Raw genomic sequence first — 22,910 nt, forward strand, 5'->3', positions numbered from 1 at the left:
GTACCATATAAATACCTTGTATGGTATTTTTTACATATTTTAATAAATATTTTAAAAAATATGTATTTAAGTAAATATTTTTTAAAAATGTAATATTTAAAAAAAACATGCTATGTATGCTTGAAATAGACAATTATTATTATTATTATTATTATTATTATTATTATTATTAAAAGAATAAAACATATTGAATAAGTTTAAAATAAATTATTGAATAAACACCACATGCAAAAATGATGGAATAAGTGAGCACATTGAGCTTAATTACTAGATAAAAAGTAAAAACCAAAAATTTTGAACCGAATTTGAGATTTTTTTTAATATAAAATTTATTTTGTGCACTCGAGCTAAATTTAGTAGTTCAAAATATATAAATATATTATTCTTTATATTTTATTAACATATTTAAAATATTATAATTTATATTATTTATTATTATAAGTAAAATTCCAATCATATGTGAAGTTTTAATTTCAAGCTAAAGTTAAACTTTTAAAATTCACAATTTTTTTTAATTTAATTTGAATTTTAATGTTAACTAAAGCCACTAAACAATGAAAAACATCATCCAAATTGAGTCCAAATTTGTGTCATCATATCAACACTAATTGAAACACTATATTTAAAAATAAATGAAGAATAAATCGAATATACTCCCCTCCATTTCTTTTTATCTGTTATGGTTAATCGAATCTCACGTACCTAAAAACTCAGTTATTTCACAAAATTTTATAAAAAATTAGTTATTTTTCTAAAATTACCCCTAATTTATATCTTCACATTTCTCTCTTATATTTAATTTCAACAAGAGAGTTGAATAAAGTGTTACTTAAGAGTAATCTTGAAAAAAAATAATAAATAATTCTTGATGTTAAAAAATGACAAATAAAAAAAAACATAGATTTATGACATATAAAAAAAACGGAAGGAGTACAATAGCCTAGTTAATTCCCATAATTTTTATATTCATATTTATATATACACCATATATTATACTGCCATAAAAACCATTACTATATCCAAACTCATCTTCTTTGGTTCCAGAACCAGAAATTACTTTGCTTAGTGCACTATACAGTAATGTGTTATGTGCACAATATATTATACTACCACACATAAAAAGCCCACTCCTATATCTGAAGTCATATTCTCTGGTTCCAGGACCATGAAAACTCTAGTTTAGTACACTATACACTAATGTGCACATACTCATAAAATAAACAAACACCCACCCAAACTCTAATCTTAATTAATCCTAACTCTTATAAAATATAGTTTTTCACAGTAAAAAAAACTAGAGACTTGCCTGGTTGAAAAACTAGACAAGTTCACTTACTTATATCTACGTAGCTCTGCATGCATGCATGCATGCTAACATCAAGCTTAAAACTTCCAAGAGCTCACAAAAAGCATCAATGGCTTAAGAGCTATGGGCAGCAAGCTTTGCGAGGACGCCGACGGCGAGGGAGTTGATGTAGGTGCAAGGTTCAAGCATTGAAGATTGCGATCGCTTATCGATAAACTTGTCTTGTCGATCAGGGCCTCCGACAATGGCCCCGGTGAGCTCATTAGGGTTTGGACGATCATTATTGAACCATTCATTGAAACTCATACCACAATTCACTTCTGTTTGTGGTGAGAGGACCGGCACTGATGCACCACGGTGGTGTGCTTGTTTTGGAGAATTCTTACCAAACCCTACCATGTATGATCTTCTTTGAGGATTATTTCCTAGTAAGTAATCCATCTGCATGCATGTATATATAAATGTACTTGTTAGATATATTAATTATGATGTTGTCTTAAGAAGATTAATTTTACAAAGTTTTTCAAAACAATATGTAGAGATTGCTTGTTAATCCCTTGTCTTTTCAATTAAAATTTTATCTTACTTGTTGTTTGTCAAAACTAATTTTTGATCTTTTAATTTTGGTTAAATTGAGTTTTTTACTTTTTTTCTATAATTTTTTTTATTTGTATCATTATATATATATATATATATATCTTCTCTTTGAGGGTATATGTGTTATTTCACATCTATATATATTAGAATAGGTTTTCTTTCTACATCCATTAAATGATGTTATAACAATTATTATTTACAATGATGATGTGTATTAGTTTGTGCTTCAGTGTAAATACTATACTGTTAGCTTAATTATATTGTTTACAAATAGACAATGCCTGTTAAATTTAATTACATCTAACGACTACTGACTACTGTGAAAAACATCCATATATATATATGTGTGTGTGTATATATTTTTAAGAAGAGAGATTAGGGTTGAGAAGAGAAGGACCTGTTGTTTAGCAAAGTGCATGATGCGGTCAGGGTGGACCACTTGAGATCCACAACGAACAGATTTTTTATGTTTCTTAAGAATGTCACTGTAAACACTGAACAAGAAGGCTGTGCTTGTCACATATTGTGTGTTTGCTCCATCTCTTAGATTTATCAAACCTCCTTTAATTTTCTCACCATAAACACACAAAAAAAAAACATGAAATTTTAATTTTACTTATCTACATATTATATATTATAAGAAAAAAATTAATATACATATATATATATATATAAATATAGTGACTAACCAGGGGTGAAGAAAACTTGGCGATTTGGACTCTCTGGTAAGACTGCACAGATGAAATTATCAGCATGTATATTGAACTCTCCAAATCCTTTGAATCCAGAGAAGTGTAACTGTCAATGAGAACATATATCAATAATAAAAAATTAATTATATACATACATATATATATATATATATATAATTCTTCTTAAGTGAATTAGGGTTTGAAGTATGCATGCATGCATGCATTGATTCACGTATGTATATGTATCTCTGCGTGTGTGTGAGTTTACCCAACACATTTGAAAGGGGTGTAAGAATAAATAGATATTGACTTAAAAAAAGCACCCTTAATTAATCTAATCACAATGAAAACCAATAAATATGTGTATATATATTGATAATAATGCATGAGTGAATTAGGGTCTGAAGCATGCATATATGCATAGCATATATGTGTGTGTGTGTGTGTGTGTGTGTAAGGTTAGCCAACATATTTTAAAGGGTTATAAGAATAAATAGATATTTAGTTAAAAGAAATTAAACCTTAATTAATCTAGTCATAATCACAATGAAAATCAATGTTTATATGTATATATATTGATAATAATATATGCATAAGTGAATTATGGTTTGAAGCATGCATTAGTTTACGTACCTCTGAAAGAAGAATTTGGGCACCAGGGTATTTAAGGTCCCAACTAAACTCTGCAACACTAGCACTAACAGCTTCATCAATGATATATCTCCTATACATTCCTTTTTTAGTTGCCAAATATAACCATGTACTTGCCCACAACAACTCATCCTACACAAACTTCCAAATTAATTTAATTTCTCATTTAATTAGAAACACATTAATTAATTAATTAATTAATTAATTAAAAAGAGCTATTTGAATACTTACATTGTAGCCTGAGTAAGAACAGTAGAATGGGCATTCACCATCATATGTTTTCTTGTACTTATTTGCAAACTCAAACAGCTGTTTCAATTTCATTCAATTTAACCACCAAATTAATTAAAGAAAAAACCAACAAACATTAATCCTACATATATATATATATATGACTTACGAGTTTTGCTTTATTTAAAAGACGACGAGAATAAAGATGATCGTATTTTCTGAAAACAATGGAGGAAGCAGCCATGGCAGCAGCAGTCTCAGCAGCAATCTCTGTTCCTGGAACATGTTCATCAATCAAGTAAAGTGTTCTTGGTGTTCTCATGTTCTCTGGTCTTGTCCAACACTCATGATCTTTCACTGGATCTCCTACCTATTTCATTGATCATTATCAATTAATTTCAAATATATCAAAAGTAACTTATAGTCTCACATCAGTTAATTTAATAAATATAAATATGAATACATAAGTTCAAACGTCTCACTAATATAGTAAATTTTTTTAATATTTAGTTTGTATTAAATGATTGATTTGTTTGTAATATTTAGTTTATATTTAATGTATGTATGAAATGTACCTGAACCCAAAGACGGTTCTTTTTGTGACTAGCTTTGAGAAAATAATCGGTTCCCCACTTTATAGCTGAATGTAGATTACCTAACTCACCCATCTGCTTCATCTCTGATTCATAAGCAATGGCTGCCCATGCAAGGGTAGTAATGGTAAATGCCATTGGTAAACCATACTTCACATTGTCCCCTGCATCATAGTATCCTCCAACAAGGTCCACCTAATTCATATTAATTCCAACAACACAATTAAAACTTTACTTAATTACCAACTAAATATAGTTAAAATATTGAGATGTTGTTTTTGAATATTTATTATTTTTATTTTTATTTCTAAGTTTCCACCATTACATCTAGAGTAATATATATATATATATATATATAAAGATTTAAAAGTAGGTGAAACAGTTACACAATGAAATTGAACAATTGAATCAACAAGTTAAATAGTTAAATCATTACATTGAATAGATCAACAATATATATATGGCATATATATATATATATAAGATCATGAACAGTGAAAAGGTGTACAGTGTTTATATAATCAATCAACCATCGGATGATGATCCAACGGCTTAGATTTAAAACGTCCATAGATTTCAAATCTAGGGACTTACTTAGATGATGTTTTCCCTATATATATATATATATATTCTAAGAACAATTTCCTATTTCATTCTTTTTGTTACTTGGATTTGTCTAGAGTCATATCATATGAAGAGAATTCTTAAAAAAATACATCAAAACATTTCAATAATCATAATATTGAAATAATTAGACTACGTATACATCATTTTTTTTTTCGCAAAACTTGCATACATTAACTTTTTTATATTACTTACATTACTAAGTTTTCCGTCGGTAAGGCCGGAATCACCCCTCCAAGGAATCCTTTTGTTCCTAGGGAGCTTGCCGGACCGTTGAGCTTCGAGAAAGAGTATCGATTTCGAGAGTGCATCCTTGTAGTTAAGCTTGCTCACAACCTCAAGGAAGCAATTAGAGAATGTAAGCCATGCAAAGAAGATGGCTAATGAACTCTTTAGGGATAATGATCTCATTAATTTTAGGGAAAAAGAATTAAAGAGAGATTGAGAGGTTAACAAGGAAAGAATGGAGGAGGTGAATGAAGGGTGAGATAAAAAGTTTTTGGAGCTTTATATAAAGATTGTTAAATGAGGAAGATAATTAGTTAGGGTTAATTAGGGTTTTTGGTTTGAAGTGGTTTGTGTTGTTGCATGAGAACCTCACGTTGCATGGGAAATTTGTTTATAGGGCTAGGACTCAAAAGAAACGTAGGGTGGTGGACATCTTTTCTATTTTTAATTCATAGTGTATATATACATGATTGAAATTTTAAATATATATATATATATATGTTTGAAATTTTAAATATTATTTTAAGATTAGATTTATATAAATGGTCGCATTTTAATTTGTTGGGTTTTTTGACATATATTTATAAACGATGTATAAATTTTTGTAAATATATTTAATTTTTTATATTTTAAAATATTTTTCTCACATTTTATGTTTTACCTGCTATAAATCTATATATATATATATATATAGAGAGAGAGCACGCATCATTTACATACATTTCTAGATTTTCAAATTTAAATTTCCATCTAATAACTATTCTCTGCACAAGATAACATCACCTCGACTTTCTTATATGACATGTGCATACCTATTATTATAGGTTAAACAAATTTTTCTCTTACCATCAATATATTGAGATTGCCGTGTTGATGCTCTACTAAAAATTTTAATATAATATTAATTACTCCAAAATGTAACTAAAATATACTATTTTATTTTTGCTTCTTCAAATTCATGAACCTCTAATTATATCCAAATCAAAGTTCAAATAACAATTCAGAGCAATTTGCTCTAATTCTATATGATACATTTAGGCTCCTCATAGCCACAATTAAAAACAAGTGGAAAAAAAAAAGTAATCGATGGCTTTAAATCTATTTCTGAATTAGTAAACTCTTCCGCTATTCGAATCTTTAACATTCTGTCCATTGAAAAGCTTTCAGAATTCCGATTTGGTATCGATGTTAAATAGATCATTTAGTACAAATGATTGATGACTTTCGTTCCTTTTGGTTCAGCATCTCCCTATGAGGCCAGCAACATTTTGAGCGACTTCGCGCTTTGTTTGCTCCGAGACGGGAAGATCTCCAATGTACATGTCGAAAAAAGCCCCTGTGGATCGCATAATTTTAATCACTATACTGGAAAGATCCTCTTTTGAAAGTAATAAACAGATATCAACCGGTCGAAGATGTGATTATTAAACCAAGGAACAGTTTAAAAGCTCCGAGTGATTCTACAGGTACAAAACTTACTGCATAAATCTTTGCTCCGGACCGCACCGATTTGTTTACCACCAACTGCAAGTAAATTCTAAGATATTAATACCACCTATGAAATATATATATATATATATATATATGAAGACTATTTCTACTGGACGTGCATAAATAAAAAAATCTATGGATGTTCATTATCATTATCCTCCATTAGATCTCGATCCAACGGCTAATATTGATGAACAGAAGTTACTGCAGTAGCAATGGACGTCCCATAGAGGATGTAAATTCTATATATAGGTATTAAAAAAAGTAAAGGACAATAAATCACTCACTTTCGGTTATTAGCTGACCATCGGCTGTTTGCCTGAAATGAATGGTTGTGCCCTGAAAAATTTTCTCGGTCGGTTTTATCATGCTCGAGGAAAATGCAAATGTGAAAAAATATGCAGCTTACCACAGGTAATGGTATATCTTCAGTGAAATAAGAACCAAATGTCCTCAGGCAATGATAATCAGTGTTAGGGTTCATCTTATGAAAGAAAACAAATGCAAGAAGATTAATTCAAGTTCAATAAAAAGAAAACTATTAATATCGAGCAGCGAAGAAAGCTCTGTTGCTTTTAATCAGTACCTTTTGCAATCGGTTTCGGAGAGACTTCTCAAAAGCACTGAACAAATTAATAAAACATGTCAATGAGAATTTTCATTTTTAATTCTGATACATGTAAAAATGCAGCAAAACAGGAGATTACTTACTCTCGCACGGTACTGATCTTAAGGCCATTGTAATTAACAACCAACCTGACAGTCATAGGAATGTCCTTCCTGCATCAAAGATAATAAATTGAAGTTACATTTAGAAACCTCGATAAATATTAAAAATTCATAACAATACATTATGAGTAGGCCAAATAAATTGTACCTCAAAAGATCATCAAAAAATTCTACACGGTTCGTCAAATCAGGTACTGGTACAGAAGCATACTTAGGGCCCAACTTTTCACAAACAGAATCAGGGATGAACATCTAAGTTTGAAAAAAATAAATGCACAGTTTATAAAGATCAACTAATTAGGAAGAACATATTAAAATAACAAGCAATAGAAACTCATACAAATCACTAACAAAGCTCAAAGCTCATAGTTATGGTAAATAGGTGGAAAATCAAAAGAAACTACTCACATAAACCAAATGCATAGATCTTCAAAGACTTGATCCTTAAAACTGTCAAACTTCTAGAACCAGTCCCAACAAGTACCTATAATGTACACGAATTCATTTGTTCCCAAATTAGGCAAATTGTAAAGCAATACATATTTCAATTGTCACATAGAAAAACAAAATATCATGAGAGAACCACCACCCAGAGCAAATAGACATTTCTTAACCATATAGCAGAAAAAAAGTGAAGTAAATACTGGAAAATATTTAGATAGCGTAGAGACTAAGATAATTACCGATATTCATTCCCAAGTAATTTAACATTTAAAAATCTTGATATCCCACATCCCTCCCAACATGGTAGTCGGCTACAACAATAAGAAAAGGAAAGCAGAACTACAAAGATTATGAGGTTCCCAATACATAGTTGTCCAATATTATGACCAATGGAGAAGGAAAAAGCCTAGTTTAGGGCTCAAAAAAGTTCAATACTTGTAGAATATTGTTAAAAATTAACAATATGATTAGATATTTGTTAGGAAATGGATCTGCTAATGGAAGTAGAAAAAGTTATATGCTTAAAACTGCATGCAATTTCCATTGAAAAGGAGTGGGGACAAATAAGAATGTAGAATACAGAGAGAAACGTATATGCTCATATCTAAATGACAAAATAAAGGAAACCCATATGAGCATGACATCATCTGAGTCTTTTATTTGGTAGACCATACGTGTAAGGATCTAACAGAACAGCAAATTGCATTTCCAATTAAGAATTGAAAAAAACAAAGAGTCTATCACAATAAACAGAAAAGGACACAAGTGCAGTTATGTGAAAAGTTAATGACAATGCATGGATGGTAGACTGACCTCTGTAGCTGGGCAGGAGCCATCTTCACAAGCCAAAGGACTGTCCAAAATGATAGGGAACTTTATGCCAGTTTTTGGTTCAAGTACATCTTCAGACAAGGTCAGATTGGATACAGCGAGAGTAGCACATGCCTGACGGCCATGCTCCACTTGTAATTGATCCATAGATCGATTTATATGTTCATCAGCAATTTTCCAAAGGAATGCATTCCGATAGTGCCTTTGAGGAGCTTAAGCATATCAACAATAAAATGTGAAGTTCAAATAAGTGTCAGCATTCACAGAAAAACAAATGGAATAGTCCCTACATTTGCATATGATTTCAATGTTCTAGAAAATTCAATGGGCTAAGGATGATACACCAGGATGCTGAAAAACTCAAAATATGAGCAAAAGATTGATGATATTATATTTCCATTCACTTTCAAATCTGACAAAGTTCGGTAAGCATTAGAAAGAGGTGAAGGAAATTTTGCAAATACTTACAAATTATCAAATGGAGGTATAATAGCTGCAGCCAAAGATAACACTGGAAGAGCTTCAACCTCTTTCCATAAACGCTTTATTGTGGAACCTGCTACTTTTGTGAAAAAAAATTGAATGGCTGGCCCAGCACTTGATGGTGGACCAAAGTGAAACCCAAAAGGATGTTTTCTACATGAAGAAACATGCTTAATTTGCATGGAAGAATGAACATTTCTTGGTCTGGATCCATGTGAATTTGCCCTTCCAGACAAATTGCGGAACACATTGGATTTTGAACTAGCGGAAAGCCATAAAAACAAGGCCCCGGCATATTTAGAAATGCAGCAAAATGCTTCTTGTACTGCTGAACTTCCAGCTGTACAAAAATGGCTGCTATGGCAAAGAGTATTGTCCACCAAAGAATAAAAATGAGACAATAAGTGTCCTCCAAGACCTTCTGAAAAGTCTATAGGACCACTGTATTGGTAGCCACCATCAAAGTCTAGATTTGTGAGAAATAACCAACTATTACGCATTTTCAAAACCTGCCAATCAAAGAAATTACAAAGTCATACTTCCAATTAATCGAAAGGTTCTATTCATAAGAAAACTAGAGCACAACTTGCATTTAGCAAGCAAAATGAACTACTAATAAATTAAGAGCCAAAACATCACATAGAAATATGTGCCCCAATTCTCAACAAGTATCTTTAACCCAACTTAAACTCTGCAACCATGCAAAATTTGCCATCTTATTTCCTACCACACATGAGAAATTATTTGCGACTCAAGTGTTAAAATCAAAGTCACATCAAGTTGTGAAAGAAGATAGAAGAGATAAAAGCAGCCCACAAGCATAGTAACCTTTTAAACCTTCACAATTCATGCATGGAGATCAACTTAATAAGCATTTCCTACAATAAATTTTTTGCTGATTATTAGACATTCATAAAGAATTAGATAGGGCAGTCTTGTTCACTCGTTCGCCGCTCAAAAACAGCCCAGGCATCATGGATTACAGGTTAAAAAAAAGAGAAAAAGCTTTTCTTTGTATAAACATGTATAACGCTATTTACATTTCACAACATTTGCAAACCATGCCGGAGGATGCCTTGCACGATAAATCATCACTTTCTTGAACTTAAAGACAAGTATCATATTCAATCGGTGTTTGCTATCATAATTTCATAAAAGGAAGTTAACAACATCTTCATCATAACTATCATAACTTCTCTAAATTTGTCCTCTATAGAAAGCTCATGTGCTAACTCTATCAGCACAGCATCTCAGAGCATAAGATTGCCATTAATTTTTACACAATAACAGGAGATAGCAATGAAGGCATTTCTGACATATAATGCAATCAAACAATTAACCCAGGGTCTTTTAAAATAACTATAGTTCTCATATCACAGAGCACAACGTCAAAGCCCGATTGAAATAATGTGTAGTAGAAATATGTAAAAGATCACATAGTATGTGTGCATTCTTTATATCACTCATCTACTCTTTCCTCTAGCAAATTCAACATCCATAGTTTAAGCTGATGCAACTCAAATTTGACATTTTCTAGAGAACCAGCAGAAACATAGAAACCACCGGTGAAAAAAGCTTTTCATGCCAGAAATGGTGCTTACATTTGGCTTGCCTAACAATGTGCACCATCAATAAAGGAAGAAACAATTAGGTGACCAAACCTAAATCAGACATAGGGCACATTATGCATCACTTAGAAAAAAAAAACACATTAGCTCCACAAAATGTCCATCCAATCCATTTAATTGGCATTTAAATCAAAATACACATCTCTAATTCTCAATCCATCTCAAATAATTTCATCAAACCCTCTCACCAAAATTTACCAAACACATCTAAATCAATCACAGATTTTGTTAATAATACTCCTCAGATCCCAAAAAATTCATCCACATTAATCAATCACAAAAACTCTCTCAAAATCACAAACTGACAGTCCCTTCCGATCAATCATCCATGAACTACAAACACATTATTCTCTTCCGCGATGCTGAATAAACAATTAAACACCAAAACTAAAACAATCCATGAAAATTAAAGCACATTCCTTTCTGTCCATCCACTTCACAAAAAATACACATCCCCTACCAAAAATCCACCCTCATTTCAATAGGATCAAAACAAAAACAAATCTTGATTAAAAAAAAACAAATTTTTAACAATCAAAAGAGCTTTAAAGACAAACCTGGATCTCGCGAACCAATCCAATCCAAGAAAACCAAGGAATCAACAACACAAACCACAACAAAAGGGAGGGTTTTCCTCCTCTTTCTCCCCTCTTTTCTCTTCCTCCCTTTCTTCCAATTCCGGGAAAAGTTGGGGAATTTATTTCCAAATTAGAATCAAAGAAAGAAAAAAAAAATAGAAACTTTTGATTGAAAAAAAAAAAAGCATCTTTTTTCATCCCTTTTGTAGAAAAGACGTGGACGCAATCCAAACCGTTGACTGTTGAAAACGGGTTTGACCGTTGATGCCTGGTCCGCAGTTAACGGGTCGGATCTCTTGCTTTATCGGGTGCAGGATCCGTTAAAGAATTTAGTTTTTTAGGAAATAGTTAATAATAGTAATTTTTTTATAAAAAATAATAGTAAAATTTGTAAACATAAACTAGAAATTAAAATTTTCATGTATTTCCATTTTTATTAAGAAATTTTTAAATAAATAATAATTTATAAAATATTCATGGTAAGAAAAATAACATGAGTGTAATTTACCAAATATTGAAGATCTTTTCTATATTTATTTTTTAAAATATTTATTTAAATATTTTGAAGTTTTATTCTTTTACATATATATGTTGCGTGTATAAATATATAATTTTTATTTCTAATTTCATTGCATAGCACACAAAAGTCAATGAATTCAAACTTCAAAGTACTTCCAAATAAAATGATAAATGTGATGTGAAAATGATAGATAAGGTTGAATTTTATAAATCTAAAATGGCTCATTTTTCACACCTCTTCAATGTATGTACATATTGGAAAATATCAATCACTTGTACCGTCTATTCACCAAAAAAAAAAAATGTCAATGTCGGTGTTTAATTAATGAATTTGTATTCACATGCATTTTTTTCTAAAAAAATCAAAATCAAAATATACTTAATTTATGTCCTTCTCATTTAGATATAATTACATGGCTACTTTTGAAGATCTACAACTGAGTGATTACTAGTGTGGAATTACTGCACAGTAGTTAGAACTTTTTATTATTTTTGAATTATAATAGCATTTCCACCATTTTGGTTTTTTCTCTTCCATTCTTTCACCAATGAGTTTGCTCTAGTCCTGACTCATTCCCATGAGACTCCTCAATGTCAAGGCAAACCCAATATCATGGTTAGGGTTATAATTAATCGAGTTTGAGCCGAGGAACAAATTACTCGAGCTCGAGTTTTGTTGAAAATTCACTGTTGAATACTCGACTCGAACTCAATCGAATTTTGTTTTTGCAACTTGAGCTCGACTCGATACATATATCGAGCTACTCGAACTCGCTTGATTAAGTTTGATAAAAAGCAAATAATAAACTCGGATCAAGTAGAGATATTTTTTCATACTCAAACTTTAGTTCGAGCTCAAACTCAATTATATACATATAAAAAACTAATATATAATATATATACACACAAATACAAATACTAAATTAAGTTTGTAAACACTTGAGTCAAGTATTAAGATATTCGAACTCAGTTTACTTGACTACTCGAGCTTAAGCTCTCGTTGACCATAAACGAGTTAAGTTCGAGTTTTCCCCAAATCGAACTCGAGCAGCTTGCGAGTATATCATTTATACCCCTGTTCGCAGTAGATCACCAAGCCAATCAAGTTTACCCCAACCTTAATAAGCTCAACCGTCCATGTGAAGCAGAGAAGATAATAATAATAATAATAATAATAATAATAATAATAAAAGTAAAGATATTAAAAAAACATAGGGATTTATTGAGTATATAGAAAGTAATAGAAACCTCAAGGCCTTTTCCCTATTTTTTTTCCTCCAAAATAATTTAACATCAACCACCAAGGTTCTTTCTAATCCTCTTAATATCTTGGGCAGAAACTTTGAAAGTCTTCTCCAATACTTCATCTGGTATGTTAGGCATTGATTGGAAAGTTGCCCAAGGCACAACCTGCTCACCGGGGTTTTGACTACTCAATCCGGCGATCGCCGTGGCTGACGTGGCACCATCCAAGTTAAGCAAGAAGTGATCCAACCCTTTTGGAAACACAAATACATCACCTGGTCTAAGTTGTTGCACATAGAGCTTGTTCTCTTTTGTTTCTACAAACCCTACCATGACTTGAGTTCCTTTTATTAGTATCACTACTTCAGCTCCTCTTGGATGTGAGTGCAATGGGACTATACCTCCCGGAGCTAAATCTATACGTGCCATTGTTAAGCCTTGAGCATTTGAGCCAGGGAGGTTTTTAGTTGTGGTTGTTGTTGTGTTTGAGCCAAAGATGTTTCCTGTCATCCCTGAAAATATAATTAACATACATCAAGATATTGTTAATAAATATAAAAAATTATCAAATATATATTAGAAAATTTAATAGAGTACAACACAGAGATGGCAATGGGATGGGTCGCCTCAGTACACCCCATGACATACCATGCACCCACGGCCCGCCCCGCTCAGTCCATTTTTTTTTAACTCTCAATATCATAACCATCTCACGGGATTTTTTTGCATTCGCTCGCTTTACTTTTTTTTTTTAATAAAATAAACATTTTTCATTATTTTTATTTAAAAAAAATCCCCTCACCCTGCCCCTCGGTTTCCAACAAAAAAAATCGACCCAGAGTGAATCAGGTCGGTTCGAATTTTGTCATCCCTAGTACGACATCTACACAAAACAGTTAGTATCACATGAATAATATGCAAAAATAAAGATACTTACCCCCTCCCTGTACATGTTATCGCAACTTGAATAAGTAGAGAATGATATTTCACCTGGTTTGGAGAGGGAAGAGGTGAAGAAATGATTGGAGATGACTAAGGATGTGTCAATGCAAAGCTCGCCATTGAAAAAGAATGATGGAGTTCTTGATACATCAGCAACGCAGTAGTCCATGAGAAGGTCTGGGTCTTGCATGGTTAGCCATGGCAATAAGCTTAAAGAGTAGAAATGATACTAATGGTGGCGTTAGGGTTAGGGTTTTGGTTGACATGTTTATTAAGTAGATGAAGAAGGTGATCAATTAGTTGTTTTGGTTGGATATAAGACATTTATTAGCTTGTTAATATATAGAAGAGAAGGCTTTAAGGTTTAGCAAAGGTGAAGTGAAAGCCATTCTTTGTTTATGTACTATTAAATGAGTTTTCTTAAAGAGAGGTTTTATATATATATACATCTATAGATAATTTTTAGCTAAGCTATTATTATTGATATGTTCATAATTTTTCTATTTTAAAAATATAAATAAATTGGTTAATATTTGAATTCTCGATTTTTGAGTTGAGAAAGAAATAAAATACGGATAATTTTATATGTTAATCATGATTTTTAAATTTTTTTAAATATATTATTTTGTTCTTTAATTAAAAAATATATATTTAATTTTTTTTTATTTTTTTAAAATTATTTTTAAAAATGATTACTAAATAATAATCTAGAAGTTTAGGATACAACTACAAGGCATTTCTACATAAAAAATTAAAGAACCAACATTTAAATGATACAAATTTATTTTTAAAAAAAAAACAAATTGGTGGTATTTGGCTGGGTGATTTTAAAAAATATCTGCAATTATGTATATTTTCAAGGGCTTAAATGCAAAAAAAAACAAGCAAGAATCCAATGTCTAGATTCCTCAAACATCCTACATTAGACCACACAATGAGTTATTATGCGACTCTCTAATCCACCGTTGATGAACAAAGAGCACTAATCTCAAAGCACTCCCCAGAAAAGCTCTTCGATAGAAGAAGACGAAGGAGAAGAAGCACGACGGCAATGGCGCTCGAGCGGAATCCCTCCGCCGAGGAGAACAACATGTAAGCCTTCTTCACTAATTTCTCAATCCCTTGCTCTCCCTGCTTCTCCTCCGACTCCATCACACCGTGATCTCCTTCAAATCCGGCTTTTTTTGACGTCTTTACCCTAATTTCCATCACTGGATCCGGTTTTTTCAATCCCAAGCTCCTAGAAGGGGAAAAAATGTGGAATTTTATTGCTAGGGTTTGCTATAACTGACCATTTGTGTTGTAGGTTTCTGGACATTTTGCAGGAGGCTCCGTTGTCGGTTCATCGGCAGTCTTTGAACGTGTTCGCCAGTGTTGTGTATTGTTTTGTATTGGCAAGTGTTCATCTTTTGTTTTGTATTTTCATCCATTCATGCTTTGTGAACTGTGTGTTGGATTCAATCTGTTTGAGTTTTGGGGAGATGCTTATTGCTTTGTTTATTCAATTCTAGGCAGGTTGCGTTGTTGTGGCTGCAGGAGCTCCATGGATATTTCTCTTCATATCGAAATTAATCCCGACTTTGCTTTGCAGTTGTAATGTTATTCTTCTCCTAATCACAGGTGCTGTATTACTTCTCTTTGTTTACAAACTCTACTTGGATCTATATGTGATTTATGTTTAGAAATAAATGTTATTGTTCAAATTGCTTCTTAGATTAGTAAGAAGTTGAGCTCCAATAAGGTTCTGGTTCAGAATCTTCAGATTATCATGGGATGTGAGTTTAGAAGGGAAAAAAAGACAGTTTGTTTAAGATTTCTTGTAATTTTATAATTTTCTTTAATTTCTGTTATAAGACTTTAATTTACACATTGACGATGCAAATAGAAGTACATGTGCATGAACTGTGTATAATTAAGCATTCTGGTAGGCTATTATACTTGGTAAAATCACCTGTTTACCATATTAATGTGAAGTATGCTGCTTTGCAGGCATATTTCAGCAATATTGGGCCTATCAAGTCAAGAAAGTACGCTTGCAGGTAATTCTAAGCACCTATCTGTTTAACTTTCTTTTTTAAATGTCGAATTACACCCTTCATCTAAGTTCACACATATTTGTGATCTAGGGCTACTACATCTTCAGTCAGAAATTAAAGCACATTGCTCACCTTCCATTTGCTGTCGCATCATATGGTATGTAGATTCACCTCATTGTTGTAAGCATGAGATGGTTTATATGGTCAAGATCTCCGCTTCAATATTTGAAATTTTCAGTTCTATACAAAGAAGATAATCCATTTGTATAACACTGAGGACAGTTAAGCATGCCCACTCTTTTGCAGTGTTTATGCTAGATGGACTGTCAAACTTTTAAGAAACTCAGCAAATCATATAATGAGAACTCTAATGTCTTCTGGTCGATCTTTTATTTGTTTTTCTGATACAGGGACTGGTGTGATGTTACTTGTCATAGTGTGGCAACCGCATATACGGATTCTGTCACTATCAACAGCATTGAGGTCTTTATTTTTTAACCTTTACTTGAGGCAGCTATTGTTATTCTAATATGTTCACTGCCTGTGGATTTTGGGTAGTCCTCTCTTGAATGATTTTGGTGTGAAGTTTCTGAAAATGATTAGATGGCCACAATAATGAGTGGCAGGTTACTGTAAAGAGTACATACAACAGTTATTAGTGTACAAGGATGAAATTTTTGTAAGGTGAAGACTTGCTTTTCTGTGTCTCTACTAATAATTTCAAAATAGTTTCTATTATATCATTTGCTTGATAACTTCACTTTTTCGATCAACTTGAGGAAAAGAGAAACTAAGAACTCTCATCCATACGCTGTTTAGTGTTGATTAGAATCCTCATAAATTTTCAAAAGGTTGTGTAATATCCTACAAAGCTATTCTGATTGAATGAATTGAAGCTGGAATTAAATTTGTTTTTTCTTTTGAAACATTGTCTTGTTTGCCATCACTAAATTAGAAGAAGATTTAGAAAGGTATTCTCTATGCCATGTTCTTCTCTTGAATGGCAACAAACTATTACATGATAATTGTTTCAATTCTCTCTATGCTAGGAAGCTGATTGATTATTGATGTGATTCTCTCATATATGTCCATTTTTGATATCATTTCTTGTGGCTATTTACATATCATGTCGCCCCTTCATTCAATATTGTTTACAGGCATGTATTTTTAAAAACCCATATTAAATTCGAGGCAATAATACCTAATAAAAGATCTTACACAACATAATATGTTTCTTAAATAGATTTATCAATTAAGCTTGCCAATGGAAGTAGGTGTTAATTTTACTTGGCCCCACAAGATCTTTTTTATCTGAAATGTTTCCGCTCAAGGTTCAAGTTTGATATTTAAAAAGCTGCTGCTGTTTTTATTTTTCTTCAGGTATCAGGAATATTACTGACGCCTATTACTTTTTTCTTGCAATGGCATGTTTACAGGATAGTTTTGTTTGTTGAAGCCATTTGTGCTGGATGTTTCATGAGTTTATATATAGGTGAGTTAACAAATAAATGCTGGCTTTATGATCAAATTGATGACCTTAAGTTATAACTTATGCATGAAATTTGTACTTAGAAGGAATAGTTTATCTTATTTTATTTTTTTAATGCAACAAATTTGCGGGTTCCTCTCGTAGAGCAGAAATTTCATATGATGTTTTCCTTTAACAATAGCTGTCAGAAATTTTCTATTATCTTGTATCAGATGAAATATTTAACTACTCTTTCACATTTGAATTGGTGGATATAACTTGCCATCTGTATACATACAATTTTCACCCATGTGATACTTAGGTGAGACTCCATTTAACTCTGTATCAATCCAATTTGTGAAAACAATAATCTTAAATATGATTTCAATCACTTTTGTGATACATTTGTGCTAACATTTTGGCAAAGGACAATGAGAGATGTAAGACTGCAAATTGAATTAATAATTCAGAATGATCTCCTCTTAATCTGCCTCTTTCATCTGTCATCTAATTCACTAATGAATGCATCTAATTCATCTGCCATCTAATTCAATACAAATTGATTACAATATAATGATTTTGTTGTCACTTGTTCAGGTTGTGTCCATCAGTACAATTCCCTAAATGGTCAGCCAGATGTTTTGAAGTCACTCTATTCTGCCTTGCAACCATCCAGTTCATTGGAAGACTTGAGGTAGGGTATTATGGTATACCTCAGTTTGCTTGATTTGTTTCATAATATTTTTATCTTTTGATGTTCTTTTGCAACTGCCCCGACTAACATTTTTAATGTAGGTTTTGCAGTTATTCTTACTTTCTTGTAGTATTTAAGTTTACTCTACACACCTTTATTCAACCTCTCCAACTTATTATTTCATTGATGTCATGGGTGCAATATCATTGAAGAATTTCATCTAGAAGTTAGACTTGCTGATGCATCATGTGTATTGCTTGTGAACAATTAATAGTCATTCAACAAAAAATTTCTTTCTTTATTGAACATGTCTGCTTGTTCAGTAGGTATCATGATGGTGGACGCCTATCTGATCAGCAAATGGCACTTCTGCAATACCAGCGAGAAAACCTTCATTATTTAAGCGAGGAGGTATGAATTTAATCAAAATATAGCATGGTCCTAACTGCAGTACCCTTAATTTCCATTTGCTGATTCTTTGTTAAATGGAGAGTAGGAATAAATTCAAGTGCTTCATAAGCTAAGTCTTATCTCTCCAATCCAGCTTCTTTATCTCATTAATCTCTTGTAACTGCAGGTTCTTCGTTTACAAGAATGCTTAAGTAAATATGAGCGATCTGAGGATGGAAGTACACCACAGGTTAATTGGTCTTTCTCTTTTTTCCAAAATAAACTTGCCTCAAGCGCTTTATGACCTTTTCTTTTATGACCCAAAAAAAAAAAAAAATTTTTTTGAAAGCTTAAGACCAGCTAATGTTGAATGCACCCAACAAACCAGCTTGCTGGGTTCGCGGCAGAAAGATGCTGAAGTTAGCTGAATTCTGACCAAAAAATTCACTCCACTTTTATGATTGAATCATCACATTTAACATTGGCCAGCCACATATAAATGTTGTAAAAAATTACAGCATCAGACCCATACAAAGCTTGAACAATAACCTATTGTTTTGCTGTTTGCAGGTAGACCTTGCTCATTTGTTAGCTGCTCGTGATCAAGAACTAAGAGCACTATCAGCCGAGGTAATTCCTTTACAACTTCCGAGTTATTTTGATCACGAAAGAACCATTAACTACAAAGAAAACAAACAGATATCCGTGACTTAAGATATTTTTCTCCATTTTTTTTTTCCTTTTTTTGGACAAAGAACTGTGACTAAAGATACTGAGGTAACAACTTCATTGCAGATGAATCAAGTGCAGTCAGAGTTACGACTTGCCCGCAGTCTGATAGCTGAGAGAGACTCCGAAATCCAACAGCTTCATCTAACCAACAACCAGGTAATCAATCCACCATTCTTTTCTTTTATTACCACAATCATCATGTTTGTATCTTTTACCTTCAACGAATATGACCAACAGTATGTCAAAGAGAACGAGAGATTACGATCTATACTGAACGAATGGAGTGCGCGAGCAGCAAAGGTACAATGAAACTTCCATCAATTCATCAAAGTTATGTTCCCAACCAAAGTTCATTCTTAAAATTCTCCTCTGCAGCTTGAACGTGCATTGGAGGCGGAGCGTTTATCGAACATCGAAGTGCATAAGAGCTCGACGAAGCTGCAGAGCCATACCACCGGCCAGTCTCCGACACGCTGAATCGCCGGACATTATTGATTTTGTACATATTGTTCATATCTTTGTGCTAATGAATTGGTATACTCTCTACAATGACACATTTCAGTTCTGAATGGATGATTCTCTGCAACAATGTATTGTAAATGGTAAAACTAGTTCTCTATAAATTTATAGATATACAATTTTATTTTATTTTTTAAAATTTATGTATCTTTTGAAGAGGAATAATTTTGTTATTTTTTGGATTTTATAAATTGATGTTATATTTATAAACATGTATTCTCTTAACGGGTTTGGGTTTGAAACCGATAACGAGTTATCGGATCTAAACCCGGAATGTTAGAGATATATATGTAAATTTTCGGAGAAAACGAAACATAGATGTCATTCCTTAAATGCTACTCCGCGGGGCACCGTATCTAAACGTGCACCGGCTTCTCCTCCCCGCCCGCCGCCACCTCGCCAGCGGCTGCGCCACCACCGACCTGTGGATCTCCAAAGCCCTCGCCACCCTCTTCGTCGTCTCTCCTTCCCCTCCGGCGCTTTATCTCTCCTCTTTCTCTCAAGTCCTCGACGCTTCCATCGCCTTCTCGGCCCTCCGCCGCCTCTCCGATTCCGAATCCGCCGTCAATCTCTTCCGGACCACCCAATCTACACTAAAAGTCTCGCATTTTGCCGCCTCTTATCGTGTATTGATCAGCATTCTCTGCTGCGCCGGCCGTCTCAGCGACGCCCTCAACCTGTTCGACGAAATGACTGAGAAAAGCCTGAGTTTTGATGGTTCGTTTCTAGGCTTTTTAGTCGATTCTTGCGCTGACTCTGGTCACTTGGATTCGGCTTTGAGGTTGGTTTGTCGAGCTTCAGCGGATTTCCAGTTTTGTCTCCGTGCTTACCATGTTAACAATTTGATGAATCGATTGGTAGCTGCGAATCGTGCAAAAGATGCAATCTTTTTATTCGAAGAGCAATTGAGTTCACAGGGTTTCAATCCGGATACTTGCAGCTTCAACGTTGTGATCAAAGGTCTTTGCTTGTTGGGAGATGTCGATCGAGCATTTGAGATTTATAAGAAAATGGCGAGTTTTGGGTGCGTTCCAGATACTTTCACGCATAATAGTCTTGTTGTTGGGTTGTGTAGGGCCAACAGGATCGATGGAGGACGTGAGTTTTTGCGGAGGATTCAAGTGGACGGCCTTTTCTTGCCGAATGTTATCACTTATACATCATTGATTTCAGGGTATTGCAAATTGGGCAGGATGAAAGATGCACTTGAGGTATTTGATGAAATGCTTAGTTTAGAAATTAAGCCTAGCAGAATCACTTACAATGTGCTTATTGATGGGTATGGCAAGGTTTGTGATATGCAATCAGCTAATTCAATGTATGATAGGATGATCCTTGGCGGGTGTCAGCCTGATATTGTTACATTCACTTCGTTGATCGATGGTTACTGCCGCTGTGGGCTGATTTCTGATGCCATGAAACTTTGGCATGAGTTAGTTGAGAGAGAACTTCAGCCAAATGCTTACACCTTTGCTGTTGTTATCATTGCTTTTTGCAAGATGAATCGTTTAAGCGAGGCCCGGGAGCTACTAAATGAATTGAATCGAAGGAAGGATATTGTGCCCCGTGCTTTTATCTATAATCCTGTGATTGATGGGTTATGCAAAGCGGGAAAAGTGGATGAAGCGAACATGACTCTGATGGAAATGGAGAGGAAAGGTTGTTCGCCGGATAAGTTCACTTACACAATATTGATCATTGGACATTGCATGAAGGGGAGAATGGTTGAAGCCATTCAACTTTTTGATAGAATGGTGACTTCTGGTTGTACTCCTGATCATGTTACATTTGGTTCTTTAACATCTTGTCTTTTAAAAGCTGCAATGCCTGATGAAGCAAATCGAGTTATGCTTATGAGAGAGAGAAAAATAGGTTTGGGCTGTATCAACTCAGAGACTGGTCCTTCTTGTTTGAAGCCAGCACTAAGTGTTTCAGTGGCTTCATAGTTGGACGGCAGAATACTCTCTCAAAAGAGATTTTGGAATTAGTTAATTGGGATAACACTTAATGGTCTAAATAAATCAGCCCAGGTACAACCCCACTTCAGAAGCAGAAAGACAAGGATTTACTAAACAAGGGGTATGTGAATTTTCCATCCTTTTATTCTTGCAATTATACTTTAACTTATTGAATTTTCTATTCAACTTCTGTATCAACCATGAAAGCTGTTGTTTGATGTTTCTATTATTTGACACTAGTTATGCTGACATCAGTAAATTAAAATCTGTTTTTGTCGTTTTCCAGTTTAATTTGAAAATGTTTTGTTGTGAATTGCTCATACATAAATTTCCCTGCCTTATTTATTGCTGGATTTGGTTAAAGAATCAGATTGTAACCTGTATGCTGCTATCCTTGGGAGTGTTTTTTCTTGATCTTAATTCCACAGGCTTTCTAAACCAGGTTTCCTTGATGCATTAGAGTGTAAACCTTTCTTTTTTCTGTCAAGTTCTATGCCAAACACTGGTTGTGGTATTATAGGCCTACATTCACACTGTGCAAAAATCTTTCCAGTCTCTGAATTACTTCTGGGGATTATACTTCTGATTGGTAGCCAAATGTGATTTGTTGATCAGCCTCTCTTCCACATGCTTTGTGCTGACAGGACCGAAGTCATCAACCGGTTTTTCAAAGCGGAAACTTTATACCAGTGGCTCAGTTCGCTCTCATTTTTGTATGTCAAGTGCATTTGCTAGAGATATCTCCATTTCCGACACGATACACAGAGGCAATGGAATAATGCCAGTTGTTCTTCGGAATGGTTTTCATTTATTTCAGCAATGCTTGCTTGTAAGGGCAGGGCCTCCAACACTGACCAAGTTTTTCATTGATGATATACAGCAACACACACAACTTGAAGGTGAGGAATCTCTTCAGAGCAATATCTAACAGAAATTTTCCGCATTGTAAAATCTCTCATTCCAAGCACGAACCACAATTAACCTGCAAGCGACCGATGTTGGTGGTAACAACTGATAGTGTTCTGATTCTTTGAGTCAAATGCTGTTGATTTCCCTTCAACACTTGATAAAATGGCTGAACGTTGTTTCTATTTTCATCTACTGTTGTACTTGAGGAAAAATCATGGAAAGTATTATTTTGTAGTGCTTATCATAATGAAAGCATCAGTGATCAGAAGAGTACAAACTACAGAAGTGTTTCATTAACACTTAAATTAACATTGTATTTTATGTGATTATGTTGGAAGAACCCTGAATTCATCTTTTACTTTACATTTTGGCGAAATCGACTTTCAAATTCT

General features: G+C 33.4%; 5 protein-coding genes across 6 annotated transcripts; 2 read left to right on the forward strand and 3 right to left on the reverse strand.

The window, feature by feature from the left end:
- Positions 1 to 1,420: 1,420 nt before the first annotated feature.
- On the reverse strand, positions 1,421 to 5,105 carry LOC120282159 (endoglucanase 8). The gene is made up of 8 exons (XM_039288913.1): positions 4,890 to 5,105; positions 4,053 to 4,265; positions 3,647 to 3,847; positions 3,478 to 3,555; positions 3,229 to 3,378; positions 2,593 to 2,701; positions 2,301 to 2,464; positions 1,421 to 1,747 (listed from the first exon to the last, which is right to left on the reverse strand). Exons 1-8 carry the CDS (start codon positions 5,103 to 5,105, stop codon positions 1,421 to 1,423), a joined length of 1,458 nt encoding a protein of 485 aa, XP_039144847.1.
- A 765-nt stretch (positions 5,106 to 5,870) lies between these two features.
- Positions 5,871 to 11,255, reverse strand: LOC120281629 (fatty-acid-binding protein 2). The gene is given in 12 exon segments (XM_039288318.1): positions 5,871 to 6,258; positions 6,402 to 6,446; positions 6,701 to 6,752; positions 6,823 to 6,897; positions 7,000 to 7,036; positions 7,125 to 7,193; positions 7,291 to 7,385; positions 7,387 to 7,394; positions 7,551 to 7,626; positions 8,400 to 8,629; positions 8,886 to 9,409; positions 11,086 to 11,255. Coding segments are annotated over 10 exon segments (720 nt in total). The 5' UTR covers positions 8,565 to 8,629; positions 8,886 to 9,409; positions 11,086 to 11,255; the 3' UTR covers positions 5,871 to 6,160.
- A 1,298-nt stretch (positions 11,256 to 12,553) lies between these two features.
- On the reverse strand, positions 12,554 to 14,112 carry LOC120282469 (germin-like protein 3-1). The gene is made up of 2 exons (XM_039289293.1): positions 13,861 to 14,112; positions 12,554 to 13,382 (listed from the first exon to the last, which is right to left on the reverse strand). The coding sequence occupies exons 1-2, from the start codon at positions 14,000 to 14,002 to the stop codon at positions 12,919 to 12,921; spliced, it is 606 nt and encodes a 201-aa protein (XP_039145227.1). The 5' UTR covers positions 14,003 to 14,112; the 3' UTR covers positions 12,554 to 12,918.
- A 684-nt stretch (positions 14,113 to 14,796) lies between these two features.
- On the forward strand, positions 14,797 to 19,790 carry LOC120283041 (protein FIP1-like). Of its 2 annotated transcripts, none has more exons than XM_039289876.1 (14): positions 14,797 to 14,904; positions 15,119 to 15,206; positions 15,324 to 15,432; positions 15,802 to 15,851; positions 15,939 to 16,005; positions 16,259 to 16,331; positions 17,285 to 17,340; positions 17,914 to 18,010; positions 18,334 to 18,421; positions 18,588 to 18,650; positions 18,971 to 19,030; positions 19,196 to 19,288; positions 19,370 to 19,432; positions 19,508 to 19,790. In XM_039289876.1, exons 1-14 carry the CDS (start codon positions 14,864 to 14,866, stop codon positions 19,607 to 19,609), a joined length of 1,050 nt encoding a protein of 349 aa, XP_039145810.1. In that variant the 5' UTR covers positions 14,797 to 14,863; the 3' UTR covers positions 19,610 to 19,790. The 2 variants fall into 2 exon arrangements, with proteins under 2 accessions (XP_039145810.1, XP_039145811.1); XM_039289877.1 differs by having other exon boundaries at positions 18,337 to 18,421.
- Positions 19,791 to 19,983: 193 nt separating this feature from the next.
- LOC120282160 (pentatricopeptide repeat-containing protein At2g06000) lies at positions 19,984 to 22,876 on the forward strand. The gene is made up of 2 exons (XM_039288914.1): positions 19,984 to 21,730; positions 22,254 to 22,876. Exon 1 carries the CDS (start codon positions 19,984 to 19,986, stop codon positions 21,595 to 21,597), a length of 1,614 nt encoding a protein of 537 aa, XP_039144848.1. The 3' UTR covers positions 21,598 to 21,730; positions 22,254 to 22,876.
- The last annotated feature ends 34 nt before the right edge of the window (positions 22,877 to 22,910 follow it).

Source organism: Dioscorea cayenensis, chromosome 18 (assembly GCF_009730915.1).
Source record: "Dioscorea cayenensis subsp. rotundata cultivar TDr96_F1 chromosome 18, TDr96_F1_v2_PseudoChromosome.rev07_lg8_w22 25.fasta, whole genome shotgun sequence".
Taxonomy (NCBI): Eukaryota; Viridiplantae; Streptophyta; class Magnoliopsida; order Dioscoreales; family Dioscoreaceae; genus Dioscorea; species Dioscorea cayenensis.